Here is a 22,980-nt window from a genome sequence, read left to right as displayed (position 1 = left end):
GAGGATGCAAAACCTTGGACCTAACGTCCGCCAGCTCCATGGACAAACTCTGCAACTGCCGAGCTAGACCGGCTACTGGATCCATGGTAGCTGGAGAAAAACTAACTGGGTCGGTGAAAATGTCACGCTGTCTCTGTATACTGGAGGTAGGGGGCCTAAGCTGACCCTAAGCTGGGGCCCTGACTAATCCCTCAACCTGGAGGTACTGTTAAAGGTACAGAGGTCCAGGCCGCCAGCGTAACCCCTACCTCCTGAGGATCCCTGCACCTAAGTAATCTAGTCCTGAGAAGGACCCCGATCACAACAAAAGGGGACAAGTAATAATATGCCCACACACAGTACTTAGACGAACGAGACAGTACAAGGGAAAAACCAAAACCACCTTGCATACAAAAACTACACAACTACAACAGAGGGAACACCAACGGGAAAGGAGATAAATGATAAAGCGAGGAAGGGAAAAAACACTCCAAATACACTTATCTCAGAAACTCCAAATACCACGATCCGCTCTGTTAGTCTGCATGAAATGCTTTCACCGACACTTCCCAAACAGACCAGCAGGCATTTGAAGGAGTCTCACTACAGCAGCATTGATTGCAGCTGGGCGAGGCTGGACCTCGTCTAGCACAGAGAGAGAGAGAATTAACTCCCTCACTGCCGAAAACACAAAGCACCAAAAAGTCAGCTGCGAGAAGTCAGGCTGTGTAATCGTGACGATCTTCGTGGCGACACACCCGTGACAACTACATGCACCACTGACCCCATCCCCTCACATCTACTCCAGTCTCTCTATTCAGTCATCACTACTCACCTAACTAAAATCTTCCACCACTCCCTCTCTTCTGGTATCTTCCCCTCCTTCAAATACTCTATCATTACTCCATTATTAAAAAAGCCCTATCTTGACCCTTCCAAACAACTACAGATCAGTCTCCAATCTCCCCTTCATCTCTAAACTCTTGGAGCGCTTTGTCTACTCCCGCCTTACCCGTTACCTCTCCATTCACTCTCTTCTAGATCCATCACAGTCCGGCTTCCCCCTACATTCTAATAGATATTGCACACATACAAAGTGACCAATGACCTTCTGATAGCAAAACGTAATGGTGACTACTCTCTGCTCATTCTTCTTGACCTCTCTGCAGCTTTCGTTGACCACCACCTCCTACTCTCTATGCTCCACTCATTCGGCATAAAGGACACTACTCTCTCCTGGTTCTCCTACCTATCTGACCGCTCTTTCAGTGTATCGTTCACTAGCTCCACTTCTTCCCCCCTTCCTCTCACTATTGGGTTTCTTCAGGGTTCAGTCCTTGGCCCTCTTCTTTTCTCTCTCTACATGGCCGCAATTGGACAGACCATCAGCAAATTTGGCTTTCAGTACCATCTTTATGCTGATGACACACAACTATACACCTCATCCCCTGACCTTACCCCCAACTGTACTACAGAACACCAGCGACTGTCTGGCCGCAGTTTCCAACATCATGTCCGCTCTCTATCTGAAACTCAACCTTTCCAAAACTGAACTTCTTCTGCTCCCGCCGTCTACTCACCTCTCTAAATCTGACATCTCCCTCTCCGTGTGTGGCACCACAATAATGCCGAGCCAGCAGTCGCGCTGTCTGGGCGTTGTGTTTGACACCAATCTCTCCTTCACCTTCCATATACAGTTTCTTGCCCGCTCTTGTCGCTTGCACCTGAAGAACATCTCTAGAATCCGCCCCTTTCTCACCTTGGAAACAAGAAAAACCCTCACTGTTGCCCTAATCCACTCCCGCCTTGACTACTGTAACTCTCTATTAATTTGCCTCCCCCTCAATCGACTTTCTCCTCTCCAGTCCATCCTTAATGCTGCAGCCAGGGTCATCTATCTGGCTAATCATTACTCGGACGCTTCCGCTCTGTGCCAGTCATTGCACTGGCTGCCCATGAATTACAGGATCCAATTTAAATTACTTGTTCTCACCCACAAAGCTTTCCACAGTGCGGCACCCCCCTACATCTCCTCCCTCATTTCTGTTTATCGGCCTACCCATTCTCTACACTCCGCAAGTGACTTTCGACTAACATCCTCACCTCTCACTCCCGGCTCCAAGACTTCTCCTGAGCTGCACCTCTTCTTTGGAATGCTTTACCCCAAGAAATTTGGACGAACCACAACTTACACAGTTTTAGGTGCTCCCTAAAAACACACCTGTTTAGGGTGGCCTATCACGTTCCCTAATTGATGTCCTTTTATATTGTAATGCAGCAGCTTGCTAGCATTACTGTAAATGGTCCAGGATGTGTTTTACCGACCATGTACCTTCCCCTTTAACTGACTGGTCACATGACCGTGACATCACACAGGTCCTTATGCACACAGTTAAGGTCCTGTCAGTATGTGTGTATGTGTGTGCACGGGATGCATATATAAACCCTGCTTGATGGGAGACAGGTGTGTTCTGTGAGAGAGGCATGAGGCCTGTTCCCATGTGTGTGGGACACCGTTGGTGTGAGGCCTAGTGAGGCTGAGTGAAGCCTGGCAGCCTGAAAGGCCGAGACTGGATCCTGTGTGGATGCTAGTGGCCTTGGAAGGCAGAGGCTTGGTGAAGACTCCGGAAAGGCGCCGACTAGATGTGTGTGAGGGAAACATTCTAGTAGCCTTAGACGGGATGACGGCTAGAGACCCCTACCTGGGAAGCCACAAAGCCACAGTGGTGGCGGATTAAAGGGACTGCAGCAACTAAACCCGGCAAAGGTAATACCCTGTGTTATATGGACATTGATATGGACATTGATAATTTATTACCTTGCCGTAGGCTGTAACCTGGAGCAAGTGGGCCTGTGTGCCAATTGGCTCATGAATATTGTAGATATGTGTGTCGGCGTGCCACAGAGTTGGACCCGGTGAACTGTGGCTTATGAAGTAATAAACTGCAGCGTTGTGAGAAAAAACGTAAAGACATTACACGTGTGCATTGATTGACGCAGCGAAGCGAGTAACCCCCAGTATGATGACTAGCGCTGCCTTACAATATATTTATAGCCCATTCACTATTTCTCCAAACATAATTCTCCGCCAAACTCCACCGCACCCAAAAGCACTACAAACACTGGCTGGTGACGAGCTCATGCAGTCTTTATCTATCCCTCATCCCATCAAGATGGCTGAACCATCACTGTAAATAAGCCCCTGTACTTTGTGTCACCCCCACCTCATTATAGATTGTAAGCTCTTACGAGCAGGGTCGTCATTATTTTTGCTGTAATTATGGTATTATCTTTAGCTATGTTACTTATGACTGTTGTATATGAACCTCTGAATTGTAAAGCGCTGCAGAATATGTTGGCGCTATATAAATAAAGATTATTATTATCAGGTGAGAGAAACAGAGAAAGACAAGTCAGAGCGTTACCTCCTCTACGTAAGCCTCACCCTCCTCACAGTAAGACACCAGGCACAGACAATACTGTGATCCTTCCTCTTCAAGCAGAATCACTCTTGCTTAAAGTCTGCACAGCTATACAAACAAAGCTGCAGTAATTAAAGGTCTACCCCTCCCAAAATCATGTCCCCCTCAGCTTAGTGCTCCTTAGGGTTTCTGCACTGTATGTTTGGTACTGCCTCGTTGCTCACAGCATGCGGTGCCGTTCACTTTAAGGCATACATGTGCCAGCATTCAGCTACTTTACATAGGTGCCAGTCAGACTCCTACCAATCAGATATTTATGACCTTTCCTTATGAATAAGTCATTGATATTACAGTCTCGGAAATCTAATGAAAAGATAATTTACTAGATTTCTGCAGCCAACATAAGTTTTGCCTAAGAAGAACTCAATAGGAGTTTCCATGTTTGGAGCGGTTACTGGGTTCTTTCAGAGACACAACTTACTTTGTCTTTAAAGGAGGTTGTAACCATGAGCACTAATTAAGGAGGTAGTTACAAATCTTCTGCAACTTGGCAGGACCGGGCATTGAACAATTGTCTCTTGGGCACAGTAGCTTTCAGGGCTAGGACAAAACTTTTGGACCGTTCACTTGGCCACGCTCCATCTACAATGATACTGATTTAAGAGCGAGGACAGAAAAGCACGGATGCTCGGTGCTCGCATATTCCTCACTCATCAGTTCCTTTTACTCATGTTTCTAGTTATTTTGCACATGTTGGAATATTATATATTTGTACCGATGAAACTTTGTCCAACTTTGGAGACTTTTTTTTTTTACTTAAATGGATTCTAGCACGGCGTGACTATGACCTTGGTGCACCATTATGCCCCCTCAATTTGCGTCTTGGGGACTGCCCTAGCTTGTGTGATGGACAGAGCTTGCTCCTAGAGCAAATGCTACCACGTGTGTGCGCATGTGCACTGATACGGGTTGAGTTGGCCGCGGCCGCACAGTGGCTGGGTGCAATTTCTTCCCTGGTCACTCTCTGCTGATGCCGCTAGTAGACCCAAAAGTGTAGCGAGCGGCGTTTGCAGAGAGCCGGGTAGGAGAACGCTACCAGCCACTGTGTGCGCACAGCCAGTATCGGTGCACATGCGCACACATGCTAGATAGCATTCGCTCTACGAGCAAGCAATGACCATCACAAGTTAGAGCATTCCCCAAAACGCAAATTGAGGGGGTGTAACGGTGCACCCAACTCATGGCCACGCCGATGTGACGAGAGCACTGAGCTCATTTATTGTCTCCAGTGCTGTCAATGTGACATCAATGTTGTAGACTACACTGTGTTCCAAATTATTATGCAAATAATATTTTCTCAGATTTTCCCAAATTACCTATATGAATTGCAGTCATTGTAATTTTCCAGTCAAATAACTATTAGAGTACAATTGAAAGGTTTTTGGACAAACTGCCTATGATAACAGTATATTTTTAAAAAAATAAAATACTCAAACTGCACTCAAAATGCATGTTCCAAATTATTATGCACAGCAGAGTTTTCAACCTTTTCATTTTAATAAAGAACAAAAAAATGGTCATTTTTGAAATTATAAGCATTAGCAGCTTATTACAAACTGAAATCAAACAGTTTTCACCTCAAAACTTTATTCTAGGTGATGTTACATTTGCACATAGGACCCCTTGTTCGAAAGGAGCTTCTGAACTCTCTCATTCATTGAATTTGTCAGGTTTTGGATGGTTTCTGCTTCAATTGTTTTGCATGAGGACAGAATACCCTCCTAGAGCTGTTGCTTAGATGTGAACTGCCTCCCGCCATCATAGACACTCCTTTTGATGATGCTCCAGAGGTTCTCAATGGGGTTGAGGTCAGGGGAGCATGGGAGCCACACCATAAGTTTGTCCCCTTTTATGCCCACTCCATCCATCTGGACCATCGAACTGTTTTGTTCACCGATAAGTGCCGTGCAAAGCACGATGATCCAGATGGATGGAGTGGAGGATGGCTGGTTGATGGACACCCCATGCAAACACGGCTACGGCGCCAACAAGGAGGAGGTGGAGTAATGTTTTGGGCTGGAATCATGGGGAGAGAGATTGTCGGCCCCTTTAGGATCCCTGAAGGGGTAAAGATGAACTCCATAATGTATGTGGAGTTTCTCAAACAGCACTTCCTGCCATGGTTCAAGAAGAAGAACCGTGCATTCCTCAGCAAGATCATTTTCATGCATGATAATGCACCGTCTCATGCTGCACATAACACATCTGCATCTCTGGCTGCTATGGGCATAAAAGGGGACAAACTTATGGTGTGGCACCCATGCTCCCCTGACCTCAACCCCATTGAGAACCTCTGGAGCATCATCAAAAGGAGTGTCTATGATGGCAGGAGGCAGTTCACATCTAAGCAACAGCTCTGGGAGGGTATTCTGTCCTCATGCAAAACAATTGAAGCAGAAACCATCCAAAACCTGACAAATTCAATGGACGAGAGAGTTCAGAAGCTCCTTTCGAACAAGAGGTCCTATGTGCAAATGTAACATTGTGTCACCCCAGGACTGGATGCCACAAATATTAAAGGCTGTGTCTGAGAGGAGGAGGGAGGTTCCCTGGTCAGGGACCATTAGCATGCAGCACCTCCTGTCCCAGGCCAGTAGGGGGAGCAGGATCCCCCTATAAAAGCTGGAACTGAGGGCAGGGTTAGAGAGACCAGAACCCACTTCTGAAGCATCCAGAAGGGCTCCAGAGGAAAGGGACTGGTCAGCAGCAGCTGAGGAGTCCGGGAGGCAGAGGAGGAACAGCAAGCCAGGGACAGAGGCGACGAGAGCCAGTCCTGGCTGAGAGAGAACTACACAACCGGACATTGGGGTCCGAGGCTGTCAGGGTTGCAAGCCCGGCAGCAGATAACCAACCTGCGAGGGATTTCAGGTCCCTTGGCCTGAGAAGCCTAGAGGCTCCGCCACACAGAGGGACCGGTACAGCACGGAGAAGCAACAGGTACCTAAGGCCCGAGTCGCAAGCCATACAGGCGTAGTACACGGCCAGCTCAGGGACGTGGGCTATCACACCACGAAAAGGGGGATAGTCAGCAAGGGCAGAGAGAGAACGGTAGGCCTACCCACTCACCCTGACCAGTGGGGCTCGCCCGAATGCTCTCAGACCCCCAGACCCATTCCTACCCTGTACTCCTATTGGGTCATTAGTACTAACTACAATAAAGACCCTGGACTGTTTGAAGCAGACTCTGAACCCTTATTATTGCGGCTTGCACCATCACGCCCAGCATCCTATTACACTGCCCTGAGGCTACACTCTTCCCGTGGGGAGTTGTCCTATCCCTGTGCTGCACACCAACATCAGCCTCAGCAGTCTGCCTTGAAGCGGCGGTTATCCCTGACCGCAATCCACGGGTGGCGTAGTCGGACATTCAAAACCCTACAAATAGACTGCCACAGCATTTGGTCTGACCACCCTGAGCCACGGGATTGGGTTGCCACTACTACCCCCATCATCGCACTAAAGCCCGGTTCCGGGTGCCCCACGGCCCAGGGGGCGAGTCAACATCACCTAGAATAAAGTTTTGAGGTGAAAACTGTTTGATTTCAGTTTGTAATAACCTGCTAATGCTTATAATTGCAAAAATGACCATTTTTTTGTTCTTTTATTAAAATGAAAAAGTTGAAAACTCTGCTGTGCATAATAATTTGGAACATGCATTTTGAGTGCAGTTTGAGTATTTTATTTTTTAAAAAATATCCTGTTATCATAGGCAGTTTGTACAAAAACCTTTCAATTGTACTCTAATAGTTATTTGACTGGAAAATTACAATGACTGCAATTCATATAGGTAATTTGGGAAAATCTGAGAAAATATTATTTGCATAATAATTTGGAACACAGTGTAGAACAGACACAGCGATTAGCAGTAGAGACTCAGCGTCAGATCCAGGGAGGGGGAATAAAGCACAATTTGTATTTTTTAAACAACCTACAGCCAATGGACAAGAGGTTTTCCGAAACCAGAAAACTCCTTTAACATATTGCAATACTCTGCATTTTCTGCGCACAAGACAAAGGTGAGGACAGGGAGTTATGTGCTAAGGAATAGATGCTTTAGAAATAATACAATGGCATACTTGATTCACTTACACTTTTGATCACGTAGATTTTTGAAGACGTCTTGGAGTCTTTTGTAATGACTGTACCTGGTCTACAACAAAAAATAGAAAAAAAATTATTTGAGAAATTTGTCATTTGGGCAATGTAGAAAGAGCTCTATACTTACCAAATAACAAGGCTGTGTATATCTGCTTCGCCTCCTACGTCAGTTTTGTAGCATCAAAAATGGTATTAGTCCACATTTTGGAGACTTTTTATCTTTTTTGGCATGCGCTGGCAGTTACTTATAAAGTGAGCAAGCTTAGCAAAGGAAGAGGCATGGTTTGCCACCAGAAAACAAGTGCCTGCCACTGCCAAATTAGTGGGTGCCGCCACGAGACAAGTGCCTGCCGCAGTGAGACAAGTTCCTGCCGCCACAAGATAAGTGCCTGCCACCATGTGACCAGTGCCTGCCGCAGCAAGACAAATGCCTGCCGCTGATAGACAAGTGCCTGCCACCACGTGACAAGTGCCTGCCACAGCGAGACAAGTGCCTACTGCCACGAGACAAGTGCCTGCCACCATGAGACAAGTGCCTGACACCACCAGACAAGTGCCTGCCGCTGCAAGACAAGTGCCTGCGGCTGCAAGACAGGTGCCTGCCGCAGTAAGACAAGTGCCTGCTGCCACGAGACAAGTGCCTGACACCACAAGACAAGTGCCTTCCACAGCGAGACAAGTGCCTACTGCCACGAGACAAGTGCCTGCCACCATGAGACAAGTGCCTGACACCACCAGACAAGTGCCTGCCGCTGCAAGACAGGTGCCTGCCGCAGTAAGACAAGTGCATGTTGCCTTGAGACAAGTGTCTGCTGCCACAATACAAGTGCCTGCCACAGCGAGACAAGTGCCTGCTGCCACGAGACAAGTGTCTGCCACCACAAGACAAGTGCCTGCCACAGCGAGACAAGTGCCTGCCACCACGGTACAAGTGCCTGCCACCACGAGACAAGTGCCTGCCGCAGCAAGACAAGTGCCTGCCGCTGCAAGATAGGTGCCTGCCGCAGTAAGACAAGTGCATGTCGCCATGAGACAAGTGTCTGCTGCCACAATACAAGTGCCTGCCACAGCGAGACAAGTGCCTGCTGCCACGAGACAAGTGTCTGCCACCACAAGACAAGTGCCTGCCACAGCGAGACAAGTGCCTGCCACCACGGTACAAGTGCCTGCCACCACGAGACAAGTGCCTGCCGCAGCAAGACAAGTGCCTGCCGCAGCAAGACAGGTGCCTGCCGCAGTAAGACAAGTGCATGTCGCCATGAGACAAGTCTGCTGCCACAATACAAGTGCCTGCCACAGCGAGACAAGTGCCTGCCACCACGTGACAAGTGCCTGCTGCAGCAAGGCAAGTGCCTGCCACAGCGTGACAAGTGCCTGCCACCACGAGACAAGTGCCTGCCGCAGCGAGACAAGGGCCTGTTGCCACGAGAAAAGTGCCTGTCGCCATGTGACAAGTACCTGCCTCAGCGAGACAAGTGCCTGACGCTACAAGACAAGTGCCTGACGCCACAAGACAAGTGCCTGCCTCAGCGAGACAAGTGTCTGCCCCCACCAGACAAGTACCATGGCAGTTCAGAATACATGATCTACTGTGCTGTTCCGGCTCCATTCACTGTTTGCATCCGACCACTACCATAAGTGGAATCAGCTGAATTGTGGGGGTGCATGGTGTCAGACCCCAACTGATCTGATATTTGTGATTAGTTTCCTATGGATAGGTCACCAACATCCCAACATTGGAAATATCTTAAAAGGGGTTGTCCACTACTGCTGTATTCGTCTTGACCCATGCAAATGAAATAGAGCGCATACTCCTATCCTAGACCTGCGCTGCACCAGCGATGTCTGCACTGTGAACATTGTTATGTCATGTGAGCATTGCAGCCTATCAGAGGCCACTAATGGGCTGCAGCCTTTCTACTTCCATCAGCTGGAAGATTGAGTGCTGTAGCCCTTAAGCACCTGCTGACTGGCTGCAGCTGTCACATAATGTTACATGCCCGCCAGGAGACACTGCGCTGGCATCACTAGAACAGTGCCGATCTAGAAGATGAATATGCATTTTTTTTATTTTATATAGAGCACTTTAGCATTAGTAGACAATCCCTTTAAGTTTTCTCTATTTGGTCTTGTTTTCAGATTTGCTATACATTCGGAAAACAATGGTCCTGGAAGGATTCTCGTGTGTGGTACCAGTATGCTCTACCATCAGATGCAGACGTACATTCATGGGGAAGGAAACAAGGAAGGGTAAGGATGTAGCCTATACAAAGGAGGTGGGGTTTTTAAGATATTTGGGTGTTCCAAAATTTCCCACACCCTTTGTCTAAAAATTGGCGAATATACCTTTAGGCCTCTTGCACATTGCCATAATATGGTTACTTAAAGGGGATATGTCAAACTGCATATATTATTAAACCAATCTCTTATACCCAATGAGAGTGGTGTACTTACTTTGAAAACCATGTTAAATATTATTTTAAAAAGTTTACCACCAGGCATTAAAAGGAACCTTTTATGAGTCCAGTTAGAGCTGGACTCGTAAAACGATCATCCTAACATCAGGATTATACAGCCATTCTGATGTTGATTTTCACAGTAAGTACACCAGCCTCATCAGATCTAAGAGATCTAATTATTATTGTATGCAATTTGCATTGTGAAATCTGGTACTTTTGGGAACTGTAATGGGGGGCAGAAAGAATTACTTTGGGTCTCACTATTAGTGTTGAGCCACCCCCGTAGTGTTCGGGTTCGGTTCGGTTCGTCGAACACCGGGATGTTCGAGGAACTGTTCGTCGAACTGTTCGTCGAACACCTTAGAACACCGTCGAACACCGTTAAAACCAATGGCAAGCAAACAAAAACACATAGAAACACATAGAAAACACCTGCAAAGGTGTCCAAAAGCTGACAAACTGCTCAGAAGACACTCTCTTTAAAAAAGCCGGCCGGCAAATTCAGCAGCGGCATACACCGGTACCCGACAATTTAGACAAGAAGGAATAGAGCATCACACATAGATTAGATAGATAGAAACATGTCAGTCACACATATAAGAAGCACAGTGACAGTGTTGGTTACTGCACTTGTCATTTAGTGTAAAGGATTTATTAAAAAAAATATTAGTGTTTTCATGCACCGTCTCTTTAAAAAAGCCGGCCGGCAATTCAGCATCTGTACCCGACAATTTAGAACAGAAAGAATAGAGCTTCACACATAGATTAGATAGATAGAAACATGTCAGTCACATATATAATAAGTACAGTGATAGTGTTGCTTACTGTACTTGTCATTTAGTGTAAAGGATTTATTAAAAAAAATATTAGTGTTTTCATGCACCGTCTCTTTAAAAAAGCCGGCCGGCAATTCAGCAGCGGTACCCGACAATTTAGAACAGAAAGATAGAGCATCACACATAGATTAGATAGATAGAAACATGTCAGTCACATATATATGAAGTACAGTGATAGTGTTGGTTACTGTACTTGTCATTTAGTATTAAAATAAAGGATTTATTATTAAAAAAATTGGCGTGGGGTTCCCCTTAATTTTAGGCTCTAGCGGCGGTTAAGCAGACGGCTGGGGCAGATGTTTGAAGCCTGGGAAGGGGGTAATACCCACGGAGCTTCCCAGGCTACTAATATCAGCCTCCAGCTGAATACATAGCCTTTACTAGCTATTAAAATGGGGGACCCCCCCAAAAAAATGAAGTGGGGTCCCCCCTAATTTAATAGCTAGCAAAGGCTAGGCAGACAGCTGGGGGCTGATATTAATAGCCCAGGAAGGGAGCCATGAATATTGGCCCCCTCCCAGGCTAGAAACACCAGCCGTCAGCCGCCCCAGAAATGGCGCATTCATAGGATGCGCCAATTCTGGCACTTAGCCTCGCTCTTCCACGCTGCCCTGGTGCGGTGGCAGGGAGTAATAGGGTTGGGGTTGATGTCAGCTTATAATGCCAGCTGACATCAAGCCCAGGTTAGTAATGGAGAGGCGTCTATAAGACACCCCCATTACTAACCCCATAGTCAAAGTTAAAAAAAACACAAACACCCAGAATAAAGTCCTTTAATTGAAATAAAGACACAATCCTTTATTGTTCTAAATTAAACCATACTTACCATCACGCCCATTCCAGCTGAAGCCAACGATCTCCTGCAATAAAAGAAAAATAATAAAGCAACCTCATCCTTACCTTTCCATGGTTCCCACGACAGCTTCAGCTCTGCTACATCGAGATGACAGGCTGGACCGCAGCAGAACGCTGCCATCCAGCCTGTCATCCCGCAGACACTGAGAAGCGCAGGCTTGCTTGCGCTGCTCAGCGTCTCTCTGTGACGACATCCAGATGAGCCGAGTTCATGTCCAATGAACTCGGCTCACCTCATGCACGTCACAGACAGCGTGGGAAAATTCTCACGCTGAAGCGCTGATTGCAGGAGAATTTTCCCACGCTGTCAGTGACGTGCAGGAGGTGAGCTGAGTTCATTGGACATGAGCTCACCTCATGCACATCACTGACAGCGTGGGAGTATTCTCCTGCACTCAGCACTTCAGCGTGAGAATTTTCCCACGCTGTCAGTGACGTGCATGAGGTGAGCCGAGTTCATTGGACATGACCTCGGCTCATCTGGATGCCGTCACAGCGAGACAGTGAGGAGCGCAAGCATGCCTGCGCTTCTCAGTGTCTGCGGGATGACAGACTGGATGGCAGCGTTCTGCTGCGGTCCAGCCAGTCATCTCGATGTAGCAGAGCTGAAGCTGTCGTGGGAACCATGGAAAGGTAAGGATGAGGTTGGTTTATTATTTTTCTTTTATTGCAGGAGATCGTTGGCTTCAGCTGGAATGGGTGTGATGGTAAGTATGGTTTAATTTAGAACAATAAAGAATTGTGTCTTTATTTCAATTAAAGGACTTTTTCTGGGTGTTGTGTTTTTTTTAAATACTTTACTAGAAATTCATGGCGGTCATGTCTAATACTGGCGTGACCCCATGAATTTTGGGCTTGGGGCCAGCTGATAATACCAAGCTGGCCCTAACCCCTTTATTACCCAGTGAGCCACCGCACCAGGGCCCTGGATGAGTTGGGTACAGCGCCAGAAGATGGCGCTTCTATGAACGCGCCATTTTCCGGGGTGGCTGCGGACTGCAATTTGTAGCGGGGGGGGGGCCCAGAAAGCTTGGGCCTCCCTGCGCTGCAGATTCCAGCCCCCAGCTGCCTAGTTGTACCTGGCTGGACACAAAAATAGGGCGAAGCCCCACGTACTTTTTTTTTAATTATTTCATGAAATTCATGAAATAATTAAGAAAAAAAGGGCTTCCCTATATTGTTGTGTCCGGCCAGGTACAAATAGGCAGCTGGTGGATGGGGGCAGCCCGTTCCTGCCTGCTGTACCTGGCTGGACACAAATATAGTGCGAAGCCCCACTTCAATTTTTTTTAATTATTTCATGAAATTCATGAAATAATTAAGAAAAAAAGGGCTTCCCTATATTGTTGTGTCCGGCCAGGTACAAATAGGCAGCTGGTGGATGGGGGCAGCCCGTTCCTGCCTGCTGTACCTGGCTGGACACAAATATAGTGCGAAGCCCCACTTCAATTTTTTTAAATTATTTCAGGAAATTCATGAAATAATTTAAAGAAAATTGACGTGGGGCTTCGCCCTGTTTTTGTGTCCAGCCAGGTACAACTAGGCAGCTGGGGGCTGGAATCCGCAGCGCAGGGAGGCCCAAGCTTTCTGGGCCACCCCCGCTGCAAATTGCAGTCCGCAGCCACCCCGGAAAATGGCGCGTTCATAGAAGCGCCATCTTCTGGCGCTGTACCCAACTCATCCAGGGCCCTGATGCGGTGGCTCACTGGGTAATAAAGGGGTTAGGGCCAGCTTGGCATTATCAGCTGGCCCTAAGCCCGAAATTCATGGGGTCACGCCAATATTAGACATGACCACCATGAATTTCTAGTAAAGTATTTAAAAAAAACACAACACCCAGAAAAAAGTCCTTTAATTGAAATAAACACACAATTCTTTATTGTTCTAAATTAAACCATACTTACCATCACGCCCATTCCAGCTGAAGCCAACGATCTCCTGAAATAAAAGAAAAATAATAAAGCAACATCATCCTTACCTTTCCATGGTTCCCATGACAGCTTCAGCTCTGCTACATCGAGATGACAGGCTGGACCGCAGCAGAACGCTGCCATCCAGCCTGTCATCCCGCAGACACTGAGAAGCGCAGGCTTGCTTGCGCTCCACAGTGTCTCTCTGTGAGGGCATCCAGATGAGCCGAGTTCATGTCCAATGAACTCGGCTCACCTCATGCACGTCACTGACAGCGTGGGAAAATTCTCCTGCACTCACCGCTTCAGCGTGGGAGAATTCTCACACTGAAGCGCTGAGTGCAGGAGAATTCTCCCACGCTGTCAGTGACGTGCAGGAGGTGAGCTGAGTTCATTGGACATGAGCTCACCTTATGCACGTCACTGACAGCGTGGGAAAATTCTCCTGCACTCAGCGCTTCAGCGGGAGAATTCTCACGCTGAAGCGCTGAGTGCAGGAGAATTTTCCCACGCTGTCAGTGACGTGCATGAGGTGAGCCGAGTTCATTGGACATGAACTCGGCTCATCTGGATGTCGTCACAGAGAGACGCTGAGCAGCGCAAGTAAGCCTGCGCTTCTCAGTGTCTGCGGGATGAGAGGCTGGATGGCAGCGTTCTGCTGCGGTCCAGCCTGTCATCTCGATGTAGCAGAGCTGAAGCTGTCGTGGGAACCATGGAAAGGTAAGGATGAGGTTGCTTTATTATTTTTCTTTTATTGCAGGAGATCGTTGGCTTCAGCTGGAATGGGCGTGACGGTAAGTATGGTTTAATTTAGAACAATAAAGGATTGTGTCTTTATTTCAATTAAAGGACTTTATTCTGGGTGTTTGTGTTTTTTTTAACTTTGACTATGGGGTTAGTAATGGGGGTGTCTTATAGACGCCTCTCCATTACTAACCTGGGCTTGATGTCAGCTGGCATTATAAGCTGACATCAACCCCAACCCTATTACCCCCTGCCACCGCACCAGGGCAGCGTGGAAGAGCGAGGCTAAGTGCCAGAATTGGCGCATCCTATGAATGCGCCATTTCTGGGGCGGCTGACGGCTGGTGTTTCTAGCCTGGGAGGGGGCCAATATTCATGGCTCCCTTCCTGGGCTATTAATATCAGCCCTCAGCTGTCTGCCTAGCCTTTGCTAGCTATTAAATTAGGGGGGACCCCACGTCATTTTTTTGGGGGGGCCCCCCATTTTAATAGCTAGTAAAGGCTATGTATTCAGCTGGGGGCTGATATTAGTAGCCTGGGAAGCTCCGTGGGTATTACCCCCTTCCCAGGCTTCAAACATCTGCCCCAGCCGTCTGCTTAACCTCCGCTAGAGCCTAAAATTAAGGGGAACCCCACGCCAATTTTTTTAATAATAAATCCTTTATTTTAATACTAAATGACAAGTACAGTAACCAACACTATCACTGTACTTCATATATATGTGACTGACATGTTTCTATCTATCTAATCTATGTGTGATGCTCTATTCTGTCTGTTATAAATTGTCGGGTACCGCTGCTGAATTGCCGGCCGGCTTTTTTAAAGAGACGGTGCATGAAAACACTATTATTTTTTTTGATAAATCCTTTACGCTAAATGACAAGTACAGTAAGCAACACTATCACTGTACTTCGTATATATGTGGCTGACATGTTTATATCTATCTAATCTATGTGTGAAGCTCTATTCTGTCTGTTATAAATTGTCGGGTACAGATGCTGAATTGCCGGCCGGCTTTTTTAAAGAGACAGTGCATGAAAACACTATTATTTTTTTTGATAAATCCTTTACGCTAAATGACAAGTACAGTAAGCAACACTGTCACTGTACTTCGTATATATGTGGCTGACATGTTTCTATCTATCTAATCTATGTATGATGCTCTATTCTGTCTGTTATAAATTGTCGGGTACCGCTGCTGAATTGCCGGCCGGCTTTTTTAAAGAGACGGTGCATGAAAACACTGTTATTTTTTTTGATAAATCCTTTACGCTAAATGACAAGTACAGTAAGCAGCACTTTCACTGTACTTCGTATATATGTGGCTGACATGTTTATATCTATCTAATCTATGTGTGAAGCTCTATTCTTTCGGTTCTAAATTGTCGGGTACCGGTGTATGCCGCTGCTGAATTGCCGGCTTTTCATGTTTCACTGTTGGCACTGTTCCCATCGATTTGGGCAATCACTGTAATGCCACAACCACCATGGCTGTGGCATTACAGTGAGTGGCAGACAATCCCTGCATGATTGGTGCTCTAAATAGCGCCAGACATGCAGGACACGCTTTAGGTGCACGAACAGTTATCGAACATAACCTCGAACAGCCGAATTTTTTGCAAATCGTTCGGGTTCGTCGAACAACTCGAACACCGCCCAAAACAGCTCGAATTTGAGATTGGCGAACAGTTCTAGTCGAACACCGCTCATCTCTACTCACTATACCTCTGTATGTTTCTAATTTCAGAAGCATACAGAAATAAAGATGTCCCACTCGCCATTGGATGCCTTATATGAAGAACTTTACCATATGGAGCCTGATTTGGCAACACTAATAAATGCTGCATGTCATGCACCTAAGGCCTTAGATGCTCATGGCACATTTTCAGATTTTATAGGGTAGGCGTGGGCAAATCAGGGGAAAATGGATCTGAATAAATTTTATCGAAAAATGTTCCCATGTTGAGGTTTCTGTTCTCTGCTTCAATGCTTTTAATTCTATTATTACAATATGTTGCTTTTAGTTACAGACCTGTAGAACGTGTGGACACAGATCCTGGGGTTATTGTAAGGAAGCTTATGAACAGGCCATCCACTAAGAAGATCAATGCTTTCCAACAAGCGTATGTAATCGGGTCCTTCTTGGGATTCACTGGTCAGGAAAATATTCAGGAAATCCTAATAAAAGAGGAAAGTGGATATTTCACAAGCCTGAAAAATCTACGAAACCTGGTAAAGTTTCACAATTTTTCACTGTGAACAGAAATATTGTACACAATTTTGTTCACAATGGAGTTAGATATCCATCAGGGCCACCTCAGGGTCAATTTGGGCTCTGAAGTGATAGAGTCATAGTGGAAACTTTGTCTACCTCATCCTTATCTTGACGAGCCTAGAAATATTTATCCAGATCAACGTTGGCCTCGTCAAGTCAAGAGACCTTCCCACATTTGCCAAGTTCTGAGATTACGCAGGCATCAATGGCACACTTGCCAATCTCCATGGAACATTGGTGAGGCTCCCAGAATAAGGGAAAACCTCTAGACTTTTGGAAGAGTTGATCAATCTTCCCCCCCAAAAAAACAGTATACCCTGAATATTTTCTATTTGGGCTCTGAAGTGATAGAGTCTGTAGTGCCGGCGTCCCTGCCCTCTGCTAGGCAGGGACGCTGTTCCCCTCACCGCTCTGCTCCGTGCCCGGCGTCCCTCTCCCGCTCTGCTGGCAGCGCGCGCTCCTTCCCAGCCACTGTGCTTAGGGCGCGCGCGCGCGCCCTCCCTCCCTCTTAAAGGGGCCGCGCGCGCCGTCCTAAGGAGTCCCCGGCCAATGGCCGGAGGACTTTACCATATATAAGGCACCTCCTCCAAAATGGAGGTGCCCGAGCAATGTTGTTGCACTGTTCACTACTCTGCTTCAGCCCTCAGGTCCCGTTGCCAGTTACCTGCCAGATACCTGCCAGATTCCTGCCAGCTTGCTGTCTTTCCTGCCTGATATTCCGCTACCTGCCTGCTAGCCTGAGGTCAGACGGTCTGCCTTACAACTCCTGTCAGTCTGTCTAAGGACCAGCTTGCCCGCTCACCTGGGAGCGCACTTCAGCTACCTGCCTGCTTGCCTGAGGTCCGACGGTCTGCCTTCCAACTCCTGTCAGTCTGTCTATGGACCAGCTTGCCCGCTCACCTGGGAGCGCACATCTGCTACCTGTCTGCTAGCCTACCTGGAGGCTCCGCCGTCACGTGCTGTGACCACCTGCCTGTCCAGTGACTCCTGTCCGCTCACCTGGGAGCGCTCATCTGCTGCCTGTCCGCTAGCCTACCTGGAGGCTCTGCCGTCACGTGCTGTGACCACCTGCTTATCCAGAGACTCTCGCCCGCTCACCTGGGAGCGCTCATCTGCCGCCTGTCTGTTGGTCTTCTTGGAGGCTCCGCCGTCACATGCTGTGACCACCCGTTTATCCAGAGACTCTCGCCTGCTCACCTGGGAGCTCAAGTCTACCATCAGCCGCCACAGGTCATACCAACCCTTTACCCAGAGACTGCCCCGGTCACTTGCCATGACCATCTGCCCGTTCTTCCAGAGACTGTCCCGGTCACTTGCCGTGACCATCTGCCCGTTCACCCAGAGGCTGCCCCAGTCACTTGCCGTGATCTCCTGCCCGTTCTTTCAGAGACTGTCCCGGTCACCTGCTGTGACTGCCTGCCTGGTCGCCACCCGCTCCCTTACAAGGACCGCCCCCTTGTATAGTAGCTCAGAGGTTCCGCCTCCCAGACCCGTTACAGTTTGCTCGGGCCATGGAACCCGGTGGCACCCAAGCTCCCTCGCTCTCGGACCTGTGTCATGAACTGTCCCGTCAAAGGTCCCAACAGGAGTCCATCCTGGGTCACCTGCGGAATGTCAATACTCGCCTGGACACTCTGACTGCTCCACCAACAACCTCCGCCAGTGCCATGTCTCGCAATCCGGCAGCTCCGCTGTCCACTAACACCATGATATCCTACCCCGGACCTCGGCTTTCTGCACCTCCTCGCTTCGGAGGCGACTCAGCCCAGGCTCGGGGCTTCATAAATCAGTGCACCCTGCACTTTGAACTATTGTCCCACCAGTTTAACTCCGACCGAGCCAAAATTGCATTCATCATGTCCCATCTCACCGGGGAGGCCCTGGCCTGGCTAAATCCTCTATGGGAGAGAGGAGACCCCCTGGTGTCCAACTTGCCTGCTTTTCTCACGGCTTTCCGGAAAGTCTTCGACGAACCCGGACGGAAGACCTCATCCGCATCATCGTTGCTACGTCTCCGTCAGGAAAGTCTCACCGTGGGCCAATATGCCATACGGTTCCGTACCCTTGCCTCGGAGCTGGCCTGGGATAACGACGCTCTGGTTTCCGTCTTCTGGGAGGGTCTGGTACTTCTCCTCCCCGTGGGCGTATTTATCCATTATCCGCTGCTGAGACCCGGTCGATGTCCGAATATATTCAGGAGAATCTGGCCAGGGGATTCATCCGGAAATCTACCTCCCCGGCGGGAGCAGGCTTCTTTTTCGTCAAAAAGAAGGATGGCTCTCTCCGTCCCTGTATAGACTATAGAGGCCTTAACCAGATCACGGTGAAGAATAAGTACCCCCTTCCGCTCATTCCGGAGTTATTTGATCGTCTGAGGGGGGCTAGAATCTTCACCAAACTGGACCTCCGTGGGGAGTACAACCTGGTTCGTATCCATCAGGGGGATGAATGGAAGACGGCATTCAACACCCGGGACGGCCACTATGAATATCTGGTAATGCCCTTTGGCCTCTGTAACGCTCCTGCCGTCTTTCAAGAGTTGGTCAATGACATCTTCCGGGACCTTCTCTACTCCTGCGTAGTGGTGTACCTGGACGACATCTTGGTCTTCTCTCCGGATCTCCAGACTCACCGGAGGGATGTTCGTCAGGTCCTGCTCAGGCTCAGGCAGAACCATCTCTACGCTAAATATGAGAAGTGCCTCTTTGAGCAGACCTCGCTTCCGTTTCTGGGCTACATTATCTCTCAGACCGGCCTACAAATGGATCCTGAGAAACTGTCTGCCATCGAGAAATGCCCCCGACCAGAGGGGTTGAAGGCTATTCAATGGTTCCTGGGCTTCGCCAACTATTACCGCCTCTTCATCCCGCACTTCTCTTCCCGGACTGCCCCAATTTCCGCGCTCACCCGTAAGGGTACTAATCCCAAAGAGTGGCCGCCCGAAGCAGAGGAGGCCTTTCTTTCCCTAAAACAGGCCTTCTCTTCCGCCCCGGTGCTGCATCGCCCGGACGGCAACAAGCAGTTCTTCCTGGAAGTTGACGCCTCCTCCTCTGGAGCCGGAGCGGTACTTACTCAAAAATCATCTTCCGGGAGAATGGTAACTTGTGGCTTCTTCTCCAAACTCTTCTCCTCTTCTGAGCGCAACTATTCCATAGGAGACCGAGAGTTATTGGCCATCAAGCTGGCGTTGGAGGAGTGGCGTTACCTACTCGAGGGGGCTCTTCATCCGGTAATAATTTACACTGACCACAAGAACTTGGCTTACCTCCAGCATGCCCAGAGACTTAACCCGCGCCAAGCCCGGTGGTCCTTGTTTTTTGCTCGCTTTGATTTTGTTCTTCATTTTCGCCCGGCTGACAAAAACGTCAAAGCAGACGCCTTGTCCCGATCCTTTCTGGTGTCCGATCTCGAGGAAGAACCTAAACATATCATCGATCCCGCCAGAGTAATGCAGGTGGCTCCCGTGAGTCTAAATCGTCTCCCTCCCGGTAAGACGTTTGTTTCAGTACCTGATCGGGAGAAGATCCTACACTGGGGCCATTCATCTAAACTAGCTGGCCACGCCAGTCAGAAAAAGACCCTCCAGCTTATTGCCCGGCACTATTGGTGGCCTACCCTGCACAAGGACATAATAGACTTTGTTTCTGCCTGTGTGTCCTGCGCCCGCAACAAAGTCCCGAGACATCTGCCAGCCGGACGCCTCCTTCCGCTTCCTGTACCTGCTGCCCCCTGGCAGCATATAGCAATGGACTTTATAACTGATCTCCCCGTCTCTGCCGGTTGTACGGTCATTTGGGTGGTCGCTGACCGCTTTTCCAAGATGGCTCACTTTATTCCCCTGCCAGGCCTTCCGTCTGCACCCGAGCTGGTTAAAGACTTTATCCGCCACATCTTCCGTCTTCATGGCCTGCCCCTCCACATCGTGTCGGATCGTGGGGTACAGTTCACCTCACGTTTCTGGAGAGCCACTTGTAAACTACTAGACGTCACCCTGGACTTCTCTTCCGCTTACCACCCACAGTCCAATGGTCAAGTGGAGCGGATCAATCAGAACCTGACCAGTTACCTCCGGCACTTCGTTAATGCCCACCATTCTGACTGGGTGGATCTCCTACCATGGGCCGAGTTCTCTTATAATAATCACGAGAGCGAATCCTCCTCCAAATCCCCGTTTTTTGTAGTCTTTGGTCAGCATCCTCGGATTCCTTTTCCTGTCTCCACCTCTGTGGACAACCCGGCTGCGGAATCTCTCGTTAGCAAATTTTCCTCCATATGGGAGAGTACCCGGTCCGCACTCCTTCTGTCATCCGAGCGTATGAAAAGACACGCTGACAAAAAACGCCTGGATCCTCCACAATTTCGTCCAGGAGATAAAGTCTGGCTCTCATCTAAATATGTTCGACTCAAGATACCTTCTTACAAGTTAGGGCCTCGGTTCATCGGTCCTCTGGAGGTCATCAGTCAGATCAACCCGGTGGCCTATAAATTGAAACTCCCGGCCAACTTACGGATCCCTAACTCCTTCCATGTATCTCTCCTCAAACCCGTGGTGCTTAACTCTTTTTCCAAGTCTACAGGTACGCCTCCTGCTCCGGTTTCTGCTGAGGACGAGTTTGAGGTAGAGAACATTCTTGCCACCAAAAGGGTAAGAGGAAAGACCTTTTTTCTGGTAGATTGGAAGGGGTTTGGTCCTGAGGAGAGAACGTGGGAGCCCCGGGAGAACATCCATGCCCCTCTCATCCTAGCTAAATTTCTATCTGGCCTAAAAAAGGGAGGGCCTAAAGGGGGGGGTACTGTAGTGCCGGCGTCCCTGCCCTCTGCTAGGCAGGGACGCTGTTCCCCTCACCGCTCTGCTCCGTGCCCAGCGTCCCTCTCCCGCTCTGCTGGCAGCGCGCGCTCCTTCCCGGCCACTGTGCTTAGGGCGCGCGCGCGCGCCCTCCCTCCCTCTTAAAGGGGCCGCGCGCGCCGTCCTAAGGAGTCCCCGGCCAATGGCCGGAGGACTTTACCATATATAAGGCACCTCCTCCAAAATGGAGGTGCCCGAGCAATGTTGTTGCACTGTTCACTACTCTGCTTCAGCCCTCAGGTCCCGTTGCCAGATACCTGCCAGATTCCTGCCAGCTTGCTGTCTTTCCTGCCTGATATTCCGCTACCTGCCTGCTAGCCTGAGGTCCGACGGTCTGCCTTACAACTCCTGTCAGTCTGTCTAAGGACCAGCTTGCCCGCACACCTGGGAGCGCACTTCAGCTACCTGCCTGCTTGCCTGAGGTCCGACGGTCTGCCTTCCAACTCCTGTCAGTCTGTCTATGGACCAGCTTGCCCGCTCACCTGGGAGCGCACATCTGCTACCTGTCTGCTAGCCTACCTGGAGGCTCCGCCGTCACGTGCTGTGACCACCTGCCTGTCCAGTGACTCCTGTCTGCTCACCTGGGAGCGCTCATCTGATGCCTGTCTGTTGGTCTTCTTGGAGGCTCCGCCGTCACATGCTGTGACCACCCGTTTATCCAGAGACTCTCGCCTGCTCACCTGGGAGCTCAAGTCTACCATCAGCCGCCACAGGTCGTACCAACCCTTTACCCAGAGACTGCCCCGGTCACTTGCCGTGACCATCTGCCCGTTCTTCCAGAGACTGTCCCGGTCACTTGCCGTGACCATCTGCCCGTTCACCCAGAGACTGCCCCAGTCACTTGCCGTGATCTCCTGCCCGTTCTTTCAGAGACTGTCCCGGTCACCTGCTGTGACTGCCTGCCTGGTCGCCACCCGCTCCCTTACAAGGACCGCCCCCTTGTATAGTAGCTCAGAGGTTCCGCCTCCCAGACCCGTTACAGAGTCATAGTGGAAACTTCGTCTACCTCATCCTTATCTTGACGAGCCTAGAAATATTTATCCAGATCAACGTTGGCCTCGTCAAGTCAAGAGACCTTCCCACATTTGCCAAGTTCTGAGATTACGCAGGCATCAATGGCACACTTGCCAATCCCCATGGAACATTGGTGAGGCTCCCAGAATAAGGGAAGACCTCTAGACTTTTGGAAGAGTTGATCAATCTTCCCCCCCCAAAAAACAGTATCCCCTGAATATTTTCTCTTTGGGCTCTGAAGTGATAGAGTCATAGTGGAAACTTCGTCTACCTCATCCTTATCTTGACGAGCCTAGAAATATTTATCCAGATCAACGTTGGCCTCGTCAAGTCAAGAGACCTTCCCACATTTGCCAAGTTCTGAGATTACGCAGGCATCAATGGCACACTTGCAAATTCCCATGGAACATTGGTGAGGCTCCCAGAATAAGGGAAGACCTCTAGACTTTTGGAAGAGTTGATCAATCTTCCCTCTAAAAAAA

At 48.9% G+C, this 22,980-nt stretch overlaps 1 protein-coding gene across 3 annotated transcripts in view; it reads right to left on the bottom strand.

Moving 5' to 3' along the window:
* The window catches only part of LOC141192795 (cyclic nucleotide-binding domain-containing protein 2-like), a 478,066-nt gene that overhangs the window by 196,849 nt on the left and 258,237 nt on the right, over window positions 1-22,980 (bottom strand). For all 3 annotated transcript variants that reach the window (XM_073662059.1, XM_073662058.1, XM_073662056.1), the window contains 2 exons: window positions 16,396-16,541; window positions 7,551-7,611 (listed from right to left, as the gene is read on the bottom strand). In XM_073662059.1, the coding sequence (XP_073518160.1) occupies window positions 7,551-7,611; window positions 16,396-16,541 (207 nt within the window). The remainder of the gene's footprint in view (window positions 1-7,550; window positions 7,612-16,395; window positions 16,542-22,980) is intronic.

Source organism: Phyllobates terribilis, unplaced genomic scaffold, assembly GCF_046119375.1.
Source record: "Phyllobates terribilis strain yellow unplaced genomic scaffold, ASM4611937v1 Scaffold_2__4_contigs__length_985480577, whole genome shotgun sequence".
Classification (NCBI taxonomy): domain Eukaryota; kingdom Metazoa; phylum Chordata; class Amphibia; order Anura; family Dendrobatidae; genus Phyllobates; species Phyllobates terribilis.
Note: the sequence above shows the minus strand (reverse complement) of the source record. Positions and strands in the feature narration are given on the sequence as shown.